A 19,051-nucleotide genomic window follows, 5' to 3' on the forward strand; every position below is an offset into this window, starting at 1 on the left:
AATCCTGATTGTTTAGCAAGTAGGTCAGAACAGGCAGCAATTTTCCTTTCTCTCAGGAAAACTGAGCTAAATTTTGTTGGTCCCCTCCTCAATTTGAACTAAAGTTATAAAAATTGACAGGTGGTTTTGTTACTTTTTTTTAAAACCTGACAAAATCTTCAGCATGTGCTGGCAGAATGCACGTAAAGCCCTTTTCCTCTGCACAAAATATATAACTAATAACAATTCAGGATTGCTGTGATGAAGAAAAAATAAAGCCTTTTATATTTGTTTGTTTGGTTTTTTGTTTGGGTTTTTTTTTTTGTTGTTTTTTTCTTAGTACTGAAAAGAGTGGGTTTGCTATTCTTTTAAGAATAATAGTGGGTTTCATGCCCTGTGACAATCTGCACACAAGTACCTACTGGCTTCCTGCTGCCTGCTCTTGAGGGTTATTTCCATCACTCCGCTTCGCTGCAGAAGAATTTTTAACTCTGCCAGCCTACAGACCTACAGAATAATAAGAAAACCCAGGGTGAGAATTTCTTAACTCCTTCACCCTTTCTAGCTGACGGAGGTGGGGATAACTCGCTGTGCCTGACTGTCCACAAAGAAATGAAGATCTATGATAGCTCCCACTGTTGGCAAACCAAGTAAGTGATGCCTGGAGGTGTCTGACAGCAATAGAGATGCACGAGTACAAACTCGTGCATGAATCTCCAAGAAACAGCCTGTGCCATGAGCTTTGTCACTGGGAACACGGGACTGCTCAACACACAGCAGTGAAGAATAAGACAGAAGCCTGAAGCAATCATCAGGTTAATTTCTTTAACATTTATGCTATCCCTCATTATGGCACTTTCTTGATATTTCCATGCCTCTGTTGCGGGCCGGATTATTTTCCCTCCCCAGACAGGACAGCCGCCTTGGCTTCTGCGGAGTTGCTCTGCAACTTTGAAGAGAATTTGCATCCCTATGGAACCAAGGTTTTTCTTGGTGTTTCTTCAAAGGAATAATAGGGCCTACCAATATGCTCAGCCTGAGAAAACTGGTAAGATCATAAAGCAGAGTGGTATTGGCTGCAATAACTTCCTATCTGTTATGAAGCTTCCCATGGCTCAAATGGGTAATTATCTCCATGTTGTGCTGACAGGTTCCCATCTGTTTAGGGCTGAACATTGCATCTTAAAAAGAAGCAGAAAGGAAGAGCACCAGTTACACTCTGACAGGTTCGCTCAGCTCTTCAGAAAACCAGAGGAACTTGATTTGAGATGCTAATGAATTCTTAGTAATCCACTTCTTTTTTTGTGCTGGTCTCTATTTCTCTGCAAAACTGGAAGGTGGAGAAAAACTGAAGACAGGAAAAATACAAGGAATATTTATAAGGAAGGAGCAGACTGGAAAACCTAGAGACCAGATCCTCAGCTAGGATTTGGCAACTGCAGAGGAACTACTCTGACACAAGGTAAATCTGTAATATCTGATGAAGGATGAACAACATACAAGGGCACAAACCTATACCACCTTTGCATCCACCCCGCTTCCTTGCCTTGCCTCTTCCAATCTTACATTTTCTCCATCCAAAAGTTTAGTGCCATTGTCAGAGGCAGGGAGCAAGAGCTAGGACTCTGCATTCTGCCTCTGGTATCTTCCAAACAACCTTGAGAAAGTCCCTTGGCTCCCTGTGCTTCAGCGTGTTAAGATAAGGCTTACCTCCTCCACAGGGCACATTACACAGCTCTGTGATTTAATGCACGCAAAGCATTTCAAGATCCTTGGTTGAAAGGCACAGTAGGAGGACAGAGCGTTGTTAATTTGTCTCAGCCATGATCACTGTCCAAAATGAGATGGAAGACGCAAGGAGAAAATGGCAAGTCCTGGCTTTAAATCTGCTTCTGCCCCACATGCCCCAAACCGAGACACTTATGATCCTAAGAGGAACAAGGACATATGGAAATTCTATGTATTAGTGAAGATCCTGCCATAGTTTTCTGCAGTCCTAAGTTTCAACAGGATGCCACTTTGGTTTGATATTGCAGTGAGGACATGGATGATGCAGCATCACAGAACTGCACTGAGGATCAGAGCGGCCAGGCCATGTATTAAACTCAGTCCTTCAGTGCGTGGAATGTATTATATAATTACCTCTTAATTTTTTCCCCTGTTTACCTATTTTTTGTTAAATTTTCCATTAATTTCTTTTTTTCCTTGTAATTCCTCCAGCTGCATCTCATCCATATTGCTGCACAGTTCCACAAGCAAAATAACAATAAAATTGCACTTCTTATTATCAAAATTCTGATCAGCTTCTCAGCGAATCAAGCCATTTCTGAGGTCTGGGCCAGGATGGTGGATGTATAGATTCCTGCCCCTTCTTAGCCCTGTGCCATTCATCAGCCCTTCCACACTCTGCTAGCAGTCCTTAAATAGAAGTGCCAGCCAAGGAGGGCATGGTGATTTTATCCCAAGAATTCATTAAGAAGGATGATAAAAACCACTGCCTTAATTCACTCCATATCCCTGCACAACGCATAGCAGAGCCTGTGCTGGATGAGTCAACAATCCCCCACTAATTGTATACTTTTATCATTTTGTAACAAGCCTTAAACTGCTTTCTTCAAGTATAAATGAAAGGCTGCATCTAAGCTCCGTAATAACATCTCAGAGTTTCAATGAAACCTCGGGAGAGAATAAACATTTGGCAAATGAGGAAAAATTTGATTTAAACAGAGCAAGTACTGAAGAAATTTAACTGCCTAAGACTGCATATGAAGTGACACAAAACTTGGAAGCGTTATGTCTTCCTCCTGCGGTTTACTATTATTATTATTATAATAGAATTATTATTATTTCCATTTTGTAATGTTTACAGAGCACTAGATGCTGTTCTTATTAGTGCTGGTCCTAGTGGTGCAATTTTTCCAGTATTCTCTTTTGCCTCCCACATTTGGTGTTTTCTTTTAATGCCCCAGCTCAATTCAAGAAACCACAAAAGAATGCCAGCTTTCTGCCTGTTGCTTAATAGCTTCCTAGTTATTTACTTCTGGCCCTTATGGTGGTAGGGAATATCTGAAGACATGAAGCATGCATATTCTAAAATAAAAGTAAAAAGAACACCTTAAATAAGTAATATATAAGGCCAGTTTGGGGAGGCTGAACACACTGGCTTGGCACAGACCTCCTGCCCCCAGAGACTAAAATGCAGTAAGGCTCGCGTGAGCAGGATGGAGGGGAGCGAGACACAATCCTTCCCTTGCAATACCAGACGCAATTTGTCCAGGCATGACAGACTGCAGAGCCCCTTCCCTGACCCTGGAGTCATCTGGGCTGGAGGGGGCTTCTCCAGTTCCCCACCCCAACACACAAAAGCTTCCTCGCTTTTCTGTTAAGGAAGGTATCCTTATCTAACTGCTCTTATTTCCTATTTGCACGTAGCTCTACATTTAAATAGAGGTGCCGCTCCTATCGCAGGGCTCTCCCATGATTTTCCTGAAAATCATGCATGTGATTAATGAACTAATGACTGAAAACTGTGCTGGTTTATTAGCACGAAAGATTTAGATCTTGCCTACACAGCCATTGCAGAGGAATTTAATGACATGCTTAAACACGGCTTCGGTGCATTTATGGCTACCTCCTAGCTTCCTATGGGTTTTAGATGTCTAATGTGCTTGGACTCTCTGGAAAAATCTCACCAGCAACTGTCTGCTGTCTAAAGCCTAGGTATTTGAAAAGCTGACTCCATTGCAGTCCCACTCTTGTCACTTAAACATTGCCACCATTTCTGCCACTGACAGTAGCAGAGCACCAGAGATACAGCTGATATTTTTACCAAACTTACATAATGTTGCTCACACATTCGGTGTAGGCAGGGCAAAGATAAATTAAGTTCACAAGACAAGGCCACTCATGCATAGAATAAGCAGTTAGCACTCTAGCAGAACCATCACCATAGTTTATAACAACTCAATTGTACTTTTTTCTTTATTAGCTTTCATCCTGTCATCTCAAAACAGTTTACAAACATTGACTAGATTACAGAGCCTCAAATGAAAAAAAAAAAAACCAACTGTGACTCATTCAACCAATTTAAAACAAACACAAGATAATACTTTTACCACACAACGCAATTAAATTGCAGAACTCAGTGTCACTGTTGCCATCGTTAATTACGCCAATCATTATTGTAGTTAGACGTATTTATGTAGGTCCACCACTGCATATTAAACACGGGAGCCTGGATGTACCGTCAGACTCAGGAAACCCTTAAACCACTGTCAGGCTCTAGAAAGCAGTACCAGAAGAAAGATACTCCATATCCGCCCCATTTTATTACATTCTTTCCCCAAGCAATGGTATCTGGTAACTACTAGAAACATTGATATTGGCGTAAATGAACAAGTATGGCAGTCTGAAATTCTTTATTCTGGCATTCCTGGAATGCAACTCTCTTGTGGTGGAATACAGAGGTGCAAACCAGCAAAACGACAATGGGGATGAGAATGATAACCTTGCTCTGTGCAACAGAATTGCTGAAGGATTTACAGAAGCAGAATGCAATTGCATGAAGATATATTCAGCCAGGAGCTGCTAGCTATCTCCCAGATGGAAAAAGAAACAGGGACAATGGAAGTCTTTAGGCTCTACCTAGCTAGTACTGCTCAACTGTATAGTCAGACTACACAGAAACGCCTTGGAGGCACATTATTTTTGGCACACTTGTCTAATTTACCTTTTCAGCAAAACTACTGCAATCATGGTTACAGCGTCATGGCATTCCCACTCTCATTGTCATCAATTTAAGCAGCAGTTACCAGATGATGCCGTACCGTTATATTTGGCGTTGATTTTTGTTTTGTTTCTATTTCATGTTCACTAAGGAAAGTTCTTCATTCAATAAAGTTCCAGAAAAAAACCAAAACAAAACAGCCTTTGGGGAAGAGTAACCTACTGGGGAAAAGTCCTTTAAACCAGCTGCAGCCCTCTGCTGCCATCGTATGGGAACTGCCTTCGGAGCAGCAAGAACCTCTCCCGAGAGGTTCAGTTACTATCCCCAAGAGAAATAGTTATTTATAGTCAGCTACTTCGGAAGCAGAATTTGTAAAAAGAAATAGTTATTTTAAAAACCAGTTTGTTAGCAAATACAAACTGTTTACTGCTCTAACAAAGAATGGCAGCTTGCCGTAGCTTTCCCCGAGATCACAGCACCATGGAACAATATTATTTTACAGTATAAAGCAACAGTGTGTAACGGCTGCATGGCAATTTGTAACTACTTGTTGTAGCACAGCCTCCACTAACAGTGTTTGCAGCTGGTATTGTGCCACGTTTTTGTTTTACAATGCTACAGCTTTGCTCCAAGACATATGTTACGGCACGCTGACTTAGTGTTGTGACACCTTTCCGCTGCAGTATAACTAATGTTTACGCAGGCTTCACAGTCCTGCGTAAGCTTGTCCCGCAGCATCGCGCTCCCAGAGCCGTGCAGAGCTGCGCAGCGAACTTCTGCTCCGACGTTAGCAAACGCCGGGGCCCGGCACCGTTGCTTGGGGGTCACGTTTTTCCTCAGCAGACTGAAGATGGGGTTTGGCGGGCCTGGTCTCAGGAATAACATTGCAGGACACGGGGGCCGTGCTACAACGCAGGCCGATGACGCAACTGCGACTTGCTCACGGCAGCAACCTGCAGAGAAGACCTACAGCTCCACAGGTGACCCGATGCTCTCCACCCAGAGCGATGCTCCTCGTGGTACCCCCACGCCTGGACATACGCGCGCAGGCCCCGCCGCACCTCACGCTCCTATGCCAGCCACCCGCCCCACGGCGAGGCATGGCAACCCCGGCCCGAGGACACCAAACTGCCCCGGGAGCCCACCTCGCCCGGTCAGGAGGCGGCTGGGGCCGGCTGCCGGCTCCCCCCCAGCTCCGCGCCGCGGTTCACCGCGGTGCCATGGCCGCGCAGCCGCCTCCCGCTGAAATGGAGGCCCGAGGGCCGCCGGTGTTAATTATTCATGAGGGGGCGGGGCCACGCCGCGCTCGTGACCGGGGGGGGGCGCTTTCCGCGCCGGTGGGCGTTACGGGGAGGGGGGTGTGATTAAATATTCAAAAGGAGGGCGGGGACAAGAGGGCGGGAAAGCCGTGCGCGAGGCCCGCCCTTCCCGCTCTCCCCCCCGCCCCGCGCTGAAAGGGTCAGCGGGCGAAAAGGCGGGAAAATAATTATTACAAACAAATTAGCACAAAACTCACGGGGGGGGGCGGAATTATTAATAATACTAATGAAACACTACCGGAATAAAACACTCCTGTTGCCTGTAGTAATTTCTTCCCTCCCAACACGTACGTGACCGCCATCAGCCCCCACGACAACCACCGCCCTGAAACTGAACTGGTTTTTTTCCGTGTTTGCAAACATTCCTGCTCTTGAGTAAAATACACAAACACAGGCGTGCCTGCCTGTGTGCACCTGTCTACATTACCATGCCCAGGCCCCCCTTTTAACCCCAGTAAGTAGTGACGTTTGACTGAAATCACGCTTTAAAAAAATAAATTTCAAATAATAACAATTTTTAAAATGTATTTTTCTCCCCTCCCCAGGGATATGGGGTATGGTTCTCACCAGAGGCAGAGGGGTGTGCTCACCCCCCCCCCCCCCCCCCATTCCTCTGCTGCTCCCCTCAGAGGCAGCCTGGCAGGCACCCCAGCCGGGGATTGTTTGTAGGGAGGGAATTTCTCTGAGGTAAAACAGAGCCCATAAAGTGTTGCCCGTAAGTAGGCATCGACCGCGAGACCTTCTCTATTACCTGTGTGCAGGTTTGGGGGCACAGGTCCCCGTTTTCAGTCCCCTAGCCCCAATTTTGGCGGGCTGCAGGGGAGAGGGGCTGCGGAGGGTGGAGGAGAACACGGCCTAGCCAGTTGTTTGGCCTAAAGGTCTGTCACAGCCTGGCTAAATCCGAACCAAAAGCACAGGTAAAAGGCCAAATATAACCCACTCCCTCAAATACTGCAGTCTGACAAGCAAACCCAGCCTGGGCTGAGGAAAAAAAAGCAGGTGCTGGCATTTCCCCTCTGACTGGACCCTGAAGGGATGAGCCTGAACCAGCCCCTCCTCACAACAACAAAAAAATCCCTGTCGCCATCAGCAGTGGGATCAGGATTCCCTGAGATTTGCTTTCTACTCATGGTTATTCACCGATTTAGATGCTTATGGGACTGGTTTGCACAACCAATCTGATGTAGAACCTCTAGCATAAATAAAAATATGGTTTTTGTAAACTGTCAGTGTAGGCCAGGGGGTAATGAGTACTAATAAATCCATGGCTACGCTCGGTGCTCTAAGGTTTGTCATCCCTCACTTGAACTCGTACGTTTTTATTTGCGCTGACAAGAAAAAAGAGAAAATTGGGGGGGGGGGGGAACCTGTCGAGTTAATATTTGAAGCAGTTCATTTTATGCTCTTTGTGAAGAGGCAGGGAAACAGAAATGTTCCAAACCAATCTCCAAAGTAAACAACCTTTTGCAATAAACGTTTGCCAAATGCTAACGCAGGGCTCCGAGAAATATCAGGACAAAAGTGCAACCATTAGCAGGAGTTTAGCGACTGCTTAAGGGAAAGAAACATTCTAGAGCGGATTGAAACTTGATGTTTTCTGCCTTGTAAACAAATTAGCTTATAGCAACAAATAAGATGACCCTTCTTGGCTAATATTATGAGTTTGGCTTGTTAAATATTTAACATTTACCTTTCAATTTTCCAGTCTGGATTAAGCAGTTCTCTAAACAAGTGGTATCCCAGCAGCAGATGGAGATGCACAGACCATTGCCCTGCTCTGGCTGAACTCCCTAAAAAATAAAAAACACGTTAAGTCAAAGAGGAAGGAAATGGGAGCATTCAGTAAAGTCTCTAAGCTTTGGCTTTGAAACTGGCTGCTTGTACACATTTTTATTTACATTAGTTTTATCTAGCTCTGCTCTAAATTAACATTGTGGTAGTGAATTCGACTTCAATCGGATTGAACAGAAACAGACTGAAATTGGCTGAGTACTTCTGAAAACCTCCCCTGTGGCCAAGTATTTTTTTCTTCCCTATAACACAATTGCAGACCCAAGGTAAGATTTCCAAAAAACACTTAAAGATGCCATAAATCCTTACAGTACAGTCCTGCTAAAGACAGTAAGGGGAGCAGGGGAGGAAAAGAAAGTATCGTAGCATTGCAACTTTATTTCTAAGGTATGAAGCAGAAATATGTATCAGATTTAGCATGTTTTGAACAAAGTTTAGTGGCGCCCTGTTTATAAACAGGAGTGGAGCTGCTTTCTACATTGTACACAAGGAATTTACATTGTCTTGAATCCACAGTTGTGTGTATAAAATTTCCAGACTTCAGACCTTGCTTTCTTTGCTTCTAGAAGATAAACATTTTTTCATATAACCATATGTTTATTTATAGGTGGTTTCTTGATTGTTCTTAAAGGTGTTACATCAATTTTCTGTCTCTTGCCTGAGCAGCGTAAAAGCCTAATGACACTAATTTTAGCAGCAGTTACGTTTGCTCATGAGCCCTGTGAAAGTTTAAACTATAAGCTTCTTTAGCTAGCTAGAATTATACCACACCTAAATTAAAAATGCTTCCAGTGAAGTATAACTTCCTTAAATGTACAATGCAAACTCTATCCAGCACACAGCACAAGTCAGCCAAACCCATTTGTAACACTGTTAATGAAATGCCCCATATTCTTTCAGTTGTCAGTACAAACAGTGCTTCCATTGTGGATGTGGTAATTCTGCTCAGTGGCATATTAGAGAGGTCTGGCTTGCGTGCTTTTGTAATAAATATGAAGGATGTTTGGAACTTGTTTTCTGTAATTTTTGTAAATTTTTAATCTTTGAAACAATGAGTTCTATTCTCTGAGTGTATTTCCCACTGATGGTAACTGGGATGTTGCACTGCAGCTTGGATGGGTTCCAGTTATATTACTACCAGTGCTGCCAGCTCTTGTAATTATACTGCAGCACTCATTCTCCTTGGCAATTTCCCTGAAGCCTCAGCTGCTGGAATCAAGAAATAATGTGAAAAATCTCAGTTAAAAAAAAATAATTTTAAGACATAGTGAGTCACTAACTGTCATTGTTGCCCGACAATGTGAAGTATACCTATTCTAGAGACTCAGAAACCAGAAGGCAAATCAAAATAACATATTTATTGATCTTTTAAAGCTCCTTACTTTTCAGTCCCTCATGATTTTGGGAAAGCCTGGGTCACTGAATTTTTTTCACACAGTAATACTGTATCATTTATTTTTATACCACACATATAGTCATTATATAAAATTAAGCCATGTATCAACTTAAATGCTGCAGGGAAAAATGGTTTGAAGCATCACTTTGTTACTTTTAATCTTTTTTTTGGTCATACACAAGCATGCGTATAAGTAGTTATCACTCTAAAACAATCAAGTAACGTGACAACCATTTCAATAACATCCCTATAACTTTTTCATACTCTGTTGAATAATTAGTGTAACAAGGTAAAAGAATGTTGTTAATTACTGTAGCTTGTACCATCGTATATACTTCCTCAAGAGTTTCCTTTTAGAACTATTTTCTTAACTTTCTGATGTCCCACTCATGTGGTGTCCCCCAGTGCTTTTATCTTTTCCTCCTCTAAGGTCAGCTGAATACTGCATTCTCCAAGACATGGAATTAGAAAATTATTTAATAAATTGCATGTCATTGCACTAAATTCAAACAAAAATTTATCCTACGCATATGACAAGATTTTCACACTCCAGCACTGTGTCTACAATGAAGTGATTTCCTCTTAGCCTAGTTTTGGGTATAGTATTTTCCTCCACTGAAAATAGGATTTTCATATTTTCTCCCCAGGTTAAATTTATGGGACTAACAGAACAATGACATCCACTCCAGGGACCAGCTACACCTCGATTCCAAACCAGAAATACAGATGCCGTAACCGTCGCTCCAGACAGCGCTGCAACACCTTGGACACAGATTCCCAATCTCTGTCAACACTTGGGTATTTTCAAACCCTTCCATTAGAGATCTTTCAAATGGTATTGAATTATCTTTCAGGTGAGAATCTGATAAGAAAGGTATTACTTCCGATATATGAAAATTACCATAAAAGTTTTCCATTTAGAAAAAAACTTTATTTAAAATGTTTTAGCTTTTAGCTAGTTGAAATAATTTATGTGACTTATTCTCTGAATTTTCAGCTTTTATGTATGAAGAACCAAATGACCAAAATTTAAATGATAATTACAAACTATTTGAAGTGGTTTCTGCCTATTATGTGTGAAAAGTATTCCTTAGATCTCTTAATTTCTAATTACTACAGTTTGTTGGCAAAGGAGATAAACAGTAATTAAATTTTGTTTTATTTGTAAATCTTATTTCTTGGCCTATTTTTGAAGTAAGATAAAGTTATTGACTAGTGATCAGCACTTTTCTTGCAGTAAAGATTTACAAGTATACTGGGTTTTGCTTTTTCAGTGAAGGATATCAGCATGCTGAGCATGGTGTCGAAAACCATCAGCAACCGCCTTGTTAATTACATCTCAACCCCATCAGGAAACCGAAGGCTCTTATTGCAAGACTTCCATAACCTTGAGCTACCTGGCAAGAGAGAAGGATCCTATATTTTAGAGCACTACAAATCTCTAGGTGATCCTTTAATGCAAATGGTAACAATTAGAGGAGAACTAAGCTCAGTTAAAAGGTTTCTTCTGTTATATGCATCGATCGGTAAAATGCTGAGGGTATGGCCCAAATCATTTGTGCAGCTCCCTCAGAAAGTGAAGTTCCTCCCCATGCCAAATAGCCCACTCAAATACCATTAACTGGCGGGGGGAGGTGGGAGGAGTTACCTGAAATGATTCCAAAACCTCATAGTTATGGAAAAAATAATGTATGTTCTGCCTCCTCTATGTTTATTTTTCCCTATTAAATGGCAAGCAGAGGCTGGGCAGAGGATCAGTTCTCAGTAGTAGGTGTTTCCAAATTTAGTTTGTTTGGACACCACCACTGGAAACTGCAACAGAAACCAAGACGCCCAGGCCCCACACTAGCTGAAGGAATTTGGCTGTTCAGACTGCCTTCATGTATCACTTTGGAGTAGCTCACATTCCTCAGTCTGGGAAATGTAGCCGCAGTGCTTAAACCCAGCCTAATTCTAAAGTGACCAACAACAGTTGCCATCAGAAAGACTGCTCCATAGTCTACTTGAGATGTATTGCAGATCACATTCCACTTCTTAGAAAAGAAGTAGGCTTGTCACAAAAATGTTATCACAGTTGTCAGTGACTAGCATTCTCCTTGGCAGCTTTGTGACCGAGATGGGCACGAAGAACACGCCTTCCTCTCGCTCTTAGCTTAAGGGCAATGTGAAAATGCCTGCACTTTTTGCTGTCATGGTATATTGTATGCTAACCAAACCTCTTCTGGGTGAAAAGATTCACTTGTTCTTTCTTTCAGCTGCTCAGACCACTTTTAGCATAGTGTAATAGAAATCTAGATCAAAATAACATGGGTTCAGTGGTAATGAGGAGTGCTGTACAGCCTCAAATTCAAAATTGTTTGCTTTTTAACTTTTCTGCTAATTTTTAAAACACATTGATTCTAATTCATTCTAAAGCGTTCTGTCAGAAAAGCAAATTAAATTAAACATAATTTGATCCATATCTGTTTACTATTACCCATCTGATAAAAAAAAGCATTATTTGACAGAGAAATAAAATGATGTCATGGTTAGATGCAGAATTATAAGTATGGTTTGAACTTAAGACATTACATAAAAACATACACAAGGTAAAGGAACACTGTTAAAGTCATTTAGACCAAAGATCTCCTATTGTAAGCAATCTGTGTAGGTTGTGAGGTATCTTAAAATAATTGTAGCATTTTATTTTTAAAACTAAGCCTGAAACCCTACAATTCTTTTAAAAAAAAAAAAAAATTAATTTGGGCTTTGTAGTAACAACATACAAAATGGCAACTTGTTATTTAAAGGTAGGTGTGAACCCATTGCTATAGTAGGCCTAGTAGTAAAAACATGACATATTCAAAATATGAAGATCATTGGCAATATCTGTGTCATCAGTGGAAGGCTCAAGAGAACGTTTTTGTTAAAAGGTCAGTTGCAAAATCAATATTTACTTTACAGCAAGAAAGACTAGACTCAATGGGAAAAATTCATTCCTGTTCAGAGAGCCTGAACAGGGTCTACATATTACATAAATCTCACTTGAACTCAGAGGGGTCTGGCTCCACTCAAGTCCATGGTAAAATCTTCCAGTACTTGTAATGGCACAGTTTAAAATGGACTCAAGCTATAAATGGTCGTGGCACTGTCCTTCCACACAGGGGGGATTTTGCCATACAAAACCGGGAGCAGTACTTTTTGCTCAACCCTTTTTACTCAACATAATTTTTCCCCACACTGATGGCTGTATTCTGATTTGCAGCTACACAGTCTGAACAGTTTCAACAATTCTTCAGGGAGTTCTCTCCAAAGTCTAACCTAGTCAATAGAAAATTGACTTGACTGAGCTTTGGACCATGTCCAAGGTTGATGAATAAATTATGTCTGTCACGTAGGAATGCTAACACACTTCTAAATATGGAAAGAGTCAATTTAGAACTACAGTAAATGCATGAAGTTAATGTATTTTTGCAGAGACTGACAAATCAGGAAAAAAGGTTCCTTTTTTTTTCCTCCAGAAAAGTACATACTTTTCTGTGGATTTCTTGACTAATTAACAAACGAGATACATATTTTATTCTGGTACATGTTTTTGAAGACCAAGTTGTTAACCCATTTTGTATCAGTAGTGGAGAAAAAAAATGCTGCTTAACAAACAGCTGTTCCACACTATAATGAACTCCAGACTTTGACATCCTAAACACATACCATTTCAGTCCTGTATAGGAAAATAATTTTACCTCTTAGCTATGTTTTACATTAACGCAGTTTAGAATATTTTCTTTTTAGAGCATGCGGCTATCTTGAAAAAATTTTGGAAGCTCGGCTTTCCATGATGTAAGGGGAAAACCAGTGTTCCCCAGGGTGCAGTTAAAAGAGGTGCAACAAGTAACATTTATTTCCAATATTTTTAACAGCTGTAATTCTAAAACCAATATAGTAATGTTAATAGGGCTCCAACTGTGACTAACAGGGACTTTAAAACAACACAATAAACAAGTTATGGCATAGGAAGCCTACATACTGCCTGACAACATGTCTTTAGTAAAAGATGTCCCTGCTACAAAAGCATACACCCCTTCTCCAAAGCACAGACTACTATTTGCTGCTCTCTTCACCTTGCAGCAGCAGCCGTTTTTCACTGGTGTGTGCATGCATATGATGTGAATGCTTAAGCTAATTCAGTAATGTATGTGCCATGTATGTACACTCATAGTCGTGTATGTATTCGTTTTGTTCACAGGATTGTTGCTTAAAAGATGCACACTTCTATTGCCTACAAAAGACAGGCTAAAGTATATACACAAGATTCTCTCAGAAGTAAGTTCCTGTTCCTTTCACTAGTGTTTCGAATTGTCCCCTTGCACTTACAATACCATTTCTATAAGGCAATTTCTAGTTGAATTATGCCTTTTATTGTCCCTTTGCTGGAGTTTATTACTACTGTGTAATTTATTGATTTGAAATCGGTTTCCTTTTAATAACAATAGAAAAGCCTAAACCAGCATATTGAACACAAGGCTGTCCTACTGAGATTTCATATTCCAAGATCAGTGGTTTTCAACTTTTCTTGTTTGTGGACCACTAGAAATTTTGCAGTGGAAGAGCACAGCTCTTAATAGAAATTTTACTCTCCTGAAAACAGGGTTGCTCTTCTTAGAGACCTTTTGCACACCCATTTGACCACAGTTTGGAACGTAATGCTAAGCTATAACATTGGTACTATAACTTGTTTCCTTGTACAGTAAGAGAAGGGAATTCTTCTGAATCTCTCTAATCAGTATGGATGTACACAAGTAGTACAGAGAATTTTCAATCACGGGAATTAGTTTATGGTCAGTTAAGATAAATTACTAGTGTTTTGCACTTGCAGGTTTCCTGTTTTAAACTTAATGGTTGTCCAAGTCCTTTGCATTGTTTAGGATTACAGTGCTATGGGGTATTTTTACAGGTACAGTATCTTTATGGAGAGAAGGCAAGTATCACAAATATAAAAGAAAATTAAGGTAGTTTTCTAAATTAATCTGTGTTTTTGCAAGATATTTAGAAGTATAAGATAGTTTTGAGCCTTGGGGTGTAGGGGGGAAGGTATTTATTCACACAGTTCTCTGAATTTCCTTTCTGGTTGTTAAAGTTGCTGATTTGACTCTTGAGAATTCCTTGGTCTGGATTTCACTACCAACCAGCCTGGATTTTGATTAGCGATTTATTTTCTAAGAAGACATGGGAGAAGGGGAGCATTTTATTACACAGCATCGAATTCACAAACCAAGAGCAGAGGTGGTTTAGTTTAAAAGTAAATGGCTATACACATCATATGCCAGAATATTTTTGTTACCTTGTGGTAGCTTAAAATTAATTAAAAAAAAAAAATCAGTGTCAAATGAATTAGTTCAGCAATCCACTGTTTATTTACTGTAATGACTACTGTGATTGCAAATATGCAGTAAAACACTAAGGGTAGGACCTTTTTAACACTACTTGAGATGTTTGATTATGAAGTGTTAGAATTGCCATAATGGAGGCTTTACTGGAGAGTAACTTTGATTAGAAAAATACAGAAACAAATTCTCTCTTAGAAGAACAGGCATTTTGAGCACATTTTAAATGCATTTAAGTCTTAGAAACTTGTGCATACAGGTGTTGTATACATATGCAGCATTAAAGTATTTGATAATACAAAAAATGTGATTATCTACCTGTAACTCTTAATCACAGAAAATTATTTGAGCTGGGACAATTGTCTTTGTAGCAAATACCTTCGTGTACTTTCCTGCATAAGGTACAAAAATAAGATCTTGGCCCTGAATGTGGAACATCATTAGCAGCTTTTGATTCTGGGCCGCATTAAGCTTAAGTACAACCTCTGCCATAATGTACAGATAATGGTTTCCCTACACTCATCAGGGAGATGCTGTGCAGACACCACACTCCAGGTATGACACCTTCCCTCTCTGTTTTTCTGATGAATTGCAGGACAGATTATATTTATCTAATATGAGAAATGGCACTGTGATCTAAATCTATGGCTCAATCTGTTCATTTTTACCCCCTTTCTTTTGTAATCTTCAGATCCTAACAGCAGGCTGGGATGAACTAGAGTGTCACCGAGTTTTTAACTTCCTCTGTGAGCTGAGCAATTTACCCCGTAAAGTACAGACAGTTGTCAGCAGCAAACCGGGTAATCATCAAAGCAGACAAAAGTCCTACAAAATCAAAATGCGCTATCATGGAGAAGTCAGAAAATGGATCTTGATTACTGCAAACAAAATGTGTCTAGAATTGAGAATGTTTTAGCTCAGCTAAGCCTTGTAGCACCAATCCTTTCCTGACTCTCATGTACGTTCTGTTAGCTCCAATATTATGCAGAAAGTGGGCATTCTAAAGCAAATACTTGGCCTTCATATAGATGAATACAGCTATTTTTTCTTCACCATAGATTCTATGGCCTGAATTAGTGCAACATATCCAAAAGAGCCAGACTCGGGAGGTAACAGCTGAGAATTTAATTAAATCCCCCTAGATGTTCTTGGGCAGCGTTAAGAAAATCCTTCTTTCTCTTTCTATTAAAAAAAAAAAAAAAAAGTGATCATCTGTATTGCATGAGGCTTGACGGATTTATAATATCTACATTCTTTTACCCCAGGAAGTGCCCGAAAGTTAGAGCTGCGGATAAGGTTATACTGTCGTAGCGTCTTGTTGAACCACTGGATTCATCGAAGTGATTCTGCATTTTGGTTGACTCGTATTTTAAAGCCATGGCCCATGGTCAATCAAGCTCGCCTGCTGTATATCATCTTTGGGCCAGTGTCCTCTCTTGATGGCGAGTAGTCTGGGGGGTTAATTTTCAAAGTTTGTTCCCTGAGAATAAGATTTCCTTGCAGGATGCAGCATTTCTGAAAGCTGAGCTTTATACAAATAAAATGTAATCATATTGCCTAGCAAAAAAACCCATTCTGCTTAACCAGACCTCACTAACATATGTATCCATATCCATATATATATATATATATATATATATATATATAAAAAGGTTACAATTCAAATGAAGAAATTGCACCTCTGTTCCTCTATTCTCCCTTGCTTAGGGTAGGCTTATCTTGAATGCACCTCAAAGCAGCATGTGTTTCCCTGAAGAAAAGCATGCTCTCTCCCTTAATTATTAGACCCGGGTTTCTTTAAATCGCCCTTTGATTCATGCTGCAACTACCACTGTCCCTACTAAAATAACAGATGGACAAAAAAAAAAATCTCACTGTCACAAAGACTCGGTTGTGTTACCTGAATTCCCCTCCTCCAACTTTGCTGTAAGGCCCAGTTTAGCACCTTCCTTGTTTAAAAAAAAAATTACTTTGTCACTTAATAGCAGTTGTGATTAATATATTGCTCAGGACATGTGGTTTGGCAGAAAATGATAGAAGGACCAACAGATGAGACCAGTCTGAAAGGTCTAGCAGATGCAATTAAACTGCTGTATGATACAGAAGCTAGAGAATGGACAGCAGATGATGTTATCAGTCTTGTGGATGAGCTGTCAGGTGTGTTTTTGCCTTTATCATTAATCTGTAGGATTATATGCTCATGTCCTCCAAATTTGGTAATAAGTGTGTTTCAGACACACAGGTGCCTTGGGAAACTGACTGCAATATTCCTCGCAGTAGCTGTGGCGTAACTGGAAAAGTCATTACACTTGGAAGCCTGGCAGTAGCTGAGGATGAGAGAAACCCAGCACTGCTTACAAATTCAAGCTGTCTTTCCCCATTGTGAAATATTTTAAGAATCCATGCAGACCTTTAAAATTCAAGTCTTGTCTAGCCATTATTAAGGAAACGTTGTCCAAGCTGTGTAAGCTGAAAACACAGTGTTTGCTCAAGCCAAAATTCTACTGAACAATGTTAATGGCTATACTGAAAGTTAGTTTTGGGTGAGATTATATCACAGAAGCTATCGTGAAGAGCTCTAACTGTACTGCCAGTAAGAATTGCTTATATGACTTCATTGGTGCAATTGTATTCCAGAGGGTATCCCCTCACAAATTCTGGTTAGCTATCAAAGCCAACAATTCCTAAATTCAAGAATAGTTATTGTTGCACTCCTTTCTTTTTGTTCAAAGATCACTAAAATACTCTCTATTTTATTACTAAGTTGTTCCCCGGGAGTGGCTCATGGAGAACAATGCTCGCCTTCTGATTCTGAGTGGAAACAGCATTTGCTTCACTTTCATGGCCAGTAAAGCTGTGAATGGGAGAGCTGTCGAGTTAGCCAGATTCACAGTCTTCCTGGCTTTGGTGAGTACTACTGAACAGAGCAGGCTTGGGCCTTTCATCTCTTTACCCCCAGATTTGCTTTCTCAGACTTGAAAGCTGTTTCCCCATCTACTCCTACAAACCAGGAGTAAGTCCAGCCAGAGGCATGGTACTCTTCCACCCTCTGGTCCCTGTCCAGCACATCTCTGCAAGCAAGCAAGCCTGTCCTTGAGGAGAAGTACCACTAGCAAAAGGTTGAGAAGTTCCTCTGTTAGCAAGCCAACAAGAAGAACAACCTCTATGTCCTCATAACAAACCCTAATTTTCCAGGCCATGGCTGCAACCGATTCAGTCATTCATTAGAATCAATAGTTAATTCTAAGATTTAATCTTGCCTTTTATAGCATTGTACTCATCATAAAAGGTGTGTTTCTAATATTTCCTGTGTATGTCAGGTCTGTGAGAAGGACCTGTACTGCATGGACTGGGCAGTAAAAATGATGCAGAAGGTCTGCAAAGTTTTCAGCACTCCAGGGGAGAGAAACAACTTTCTGCAGTGTGTGGAGAATGCCTTCGCTCACATGATCATGGACATGCTACAGGCAGTACTGTCCGGTAAGCCCGTGGCTCGGTGAGCCAGGACGAGCTCTTGAATCAGGAGCTAGCACTGACCGAGGCATTCAGCAACACAGCGTGGCATCGCAGCCTGTCCTCCTTCCCTCCCTCACCAGGCAGAACAATACTGGAGTGCCTGAAGTTTTTTGATAACATAAAATAAACAATCAAGTGTCTTAATTGGGAGAGACATTTATTTTAACTCGGCTCTCTTGTCCAAGAGATTCCTAGTGCCATGGATGGTGAAACCAACGGTCTTTTAAAATAGGTCGCACCAGAGCATTGGGCCTGAGGTCCTTTTGGGCTGTGTCTAAGCACAGGCTCTGAGCAGCTGCCAGCCAGCCTGTTCAACTCAACAAGCTGCAGTTGCTCCCTGTCCACAGCTTGTCAGCCTTGATAAGGCCTTGAGACTGATTATGACGGCAAGCTGTAAAGATGAACGGCCTGCTCAGTTAGGACAGATTTTTGTCTTAACGCACAATTGTTCTTGTCCGTCTCTGGACAAGCTGGCAAAGGAATTTTGGAGAGAGTCTCCTGTGTTATTTCACAGCTGTCCTGCCATCAGGTGCAGTAGCTGATGCCTCATAAATCTAAGTGGAGGCTGCTGATTCAGCCTCTGCTGAAAAACTGAATGAATAAGATTTATCTTCAAAGAAGTAATTTAGTTTCACTAATCATTTTAAAATGTTTTTCTTTGGCTTGGTAGGGGATCGTGATGAAGAGGACAGCAGCTTTTTGAATTTGTTTCACCTCGTAAATGCACAAGCAAACTTCCATAAAGAAATCCTGTACCTGACCATGAGGAGCAACACCATTTGATGCTCTGAATTTTACCAACTCTTGCTCTACTCCTGCTGGATTCTTTTTTTTTTTTTTTTTTTAAATTTGCAAAGCAGCATCCAATTATTTCTTAAATTTCCATTCCAGTAAGAGCTGGAGTGGCAGCAGGAGAAGCTAGTGACATACACGTCAGACCAGCTGAATGAGCTCATGGAAC

At 40.9% G+C, this 19,051-nt stretch overlaps 1 protein-coding gene across 1 annotated transcript; it reads left to right on the forward strand.

The window, feature by feature from the left end:
* The first annotated feature begins 6,629 nt into the window (after window positions 1-6,629).
* Window positions 6,630-19,050, forward strand: FBXO47 (F-box protein 47). The gene is made up of 11 exons (XM_030023291.1): window positions 6,630-6,711; window positions 9,859-10,065; window positions 10,486-10,656; window positions 13,437-13,513; window positions 14,067-14,144; window positions 15,266-15,374; window positions 15,840-16,016; window positions 16,585-16,731; window positions 17,339-17,481; window positions 17,895-18,054; window positions 18,761-19,050. The coding sequence occupies exons 2-11, from the start codon at window positions 9,885-9,887 to the stop codon at window positions 18,871-18,873; spliced, it is 1,356 nt and encodes a 451-aa protein (XP_029879151.1). The 5' UTR covers window positions 6,630-6,711; window positions 9,859-9,884; the 3' UTR covers window positions 18,874-19,050.
* Window position 19,051: the final 1 nt, after the last annotated feature.

The sequence above is a fragment of the Aquila chrysaetos genome, chromosome 8 (assembly GCF_900496995.4).
Source record: "Aquila chrysaetos chrysaetos chromosome 8, bAquChr1.4, whole genome shotgun sequence".
Lineage (NCBI taxonomy): Eukaryota > Metazoa > Chordata > Aves > Accipitriformes > Accipitridae > Aquila > Aquila chrysaetos.

Bases quoted from the DNA above. Each gene is read 5' to 3' on its own strand.
- FBXO47 (XM_030023291.1), top strand. From the start codon at position 9,885: ATGACATCCACTCCAGGGACCAGCTACACCTCGATTCCAAACCAGAAA. The intron at 13,514-14,066 runs GTAAGTTCCTGT...TTGCACTTGCAG, and splicing joins TACACAAGATTCTCTCAGAA to GTTTCCTGTTTTAAACTTAA. The intron at 15,375-15,839 runs GTAATCATCAAA...CTTTTACCCCAG, and splicing joins AGTTGTCAGCAGCAAACCGG to GAAGTGCCCGAAAGTTAGAG.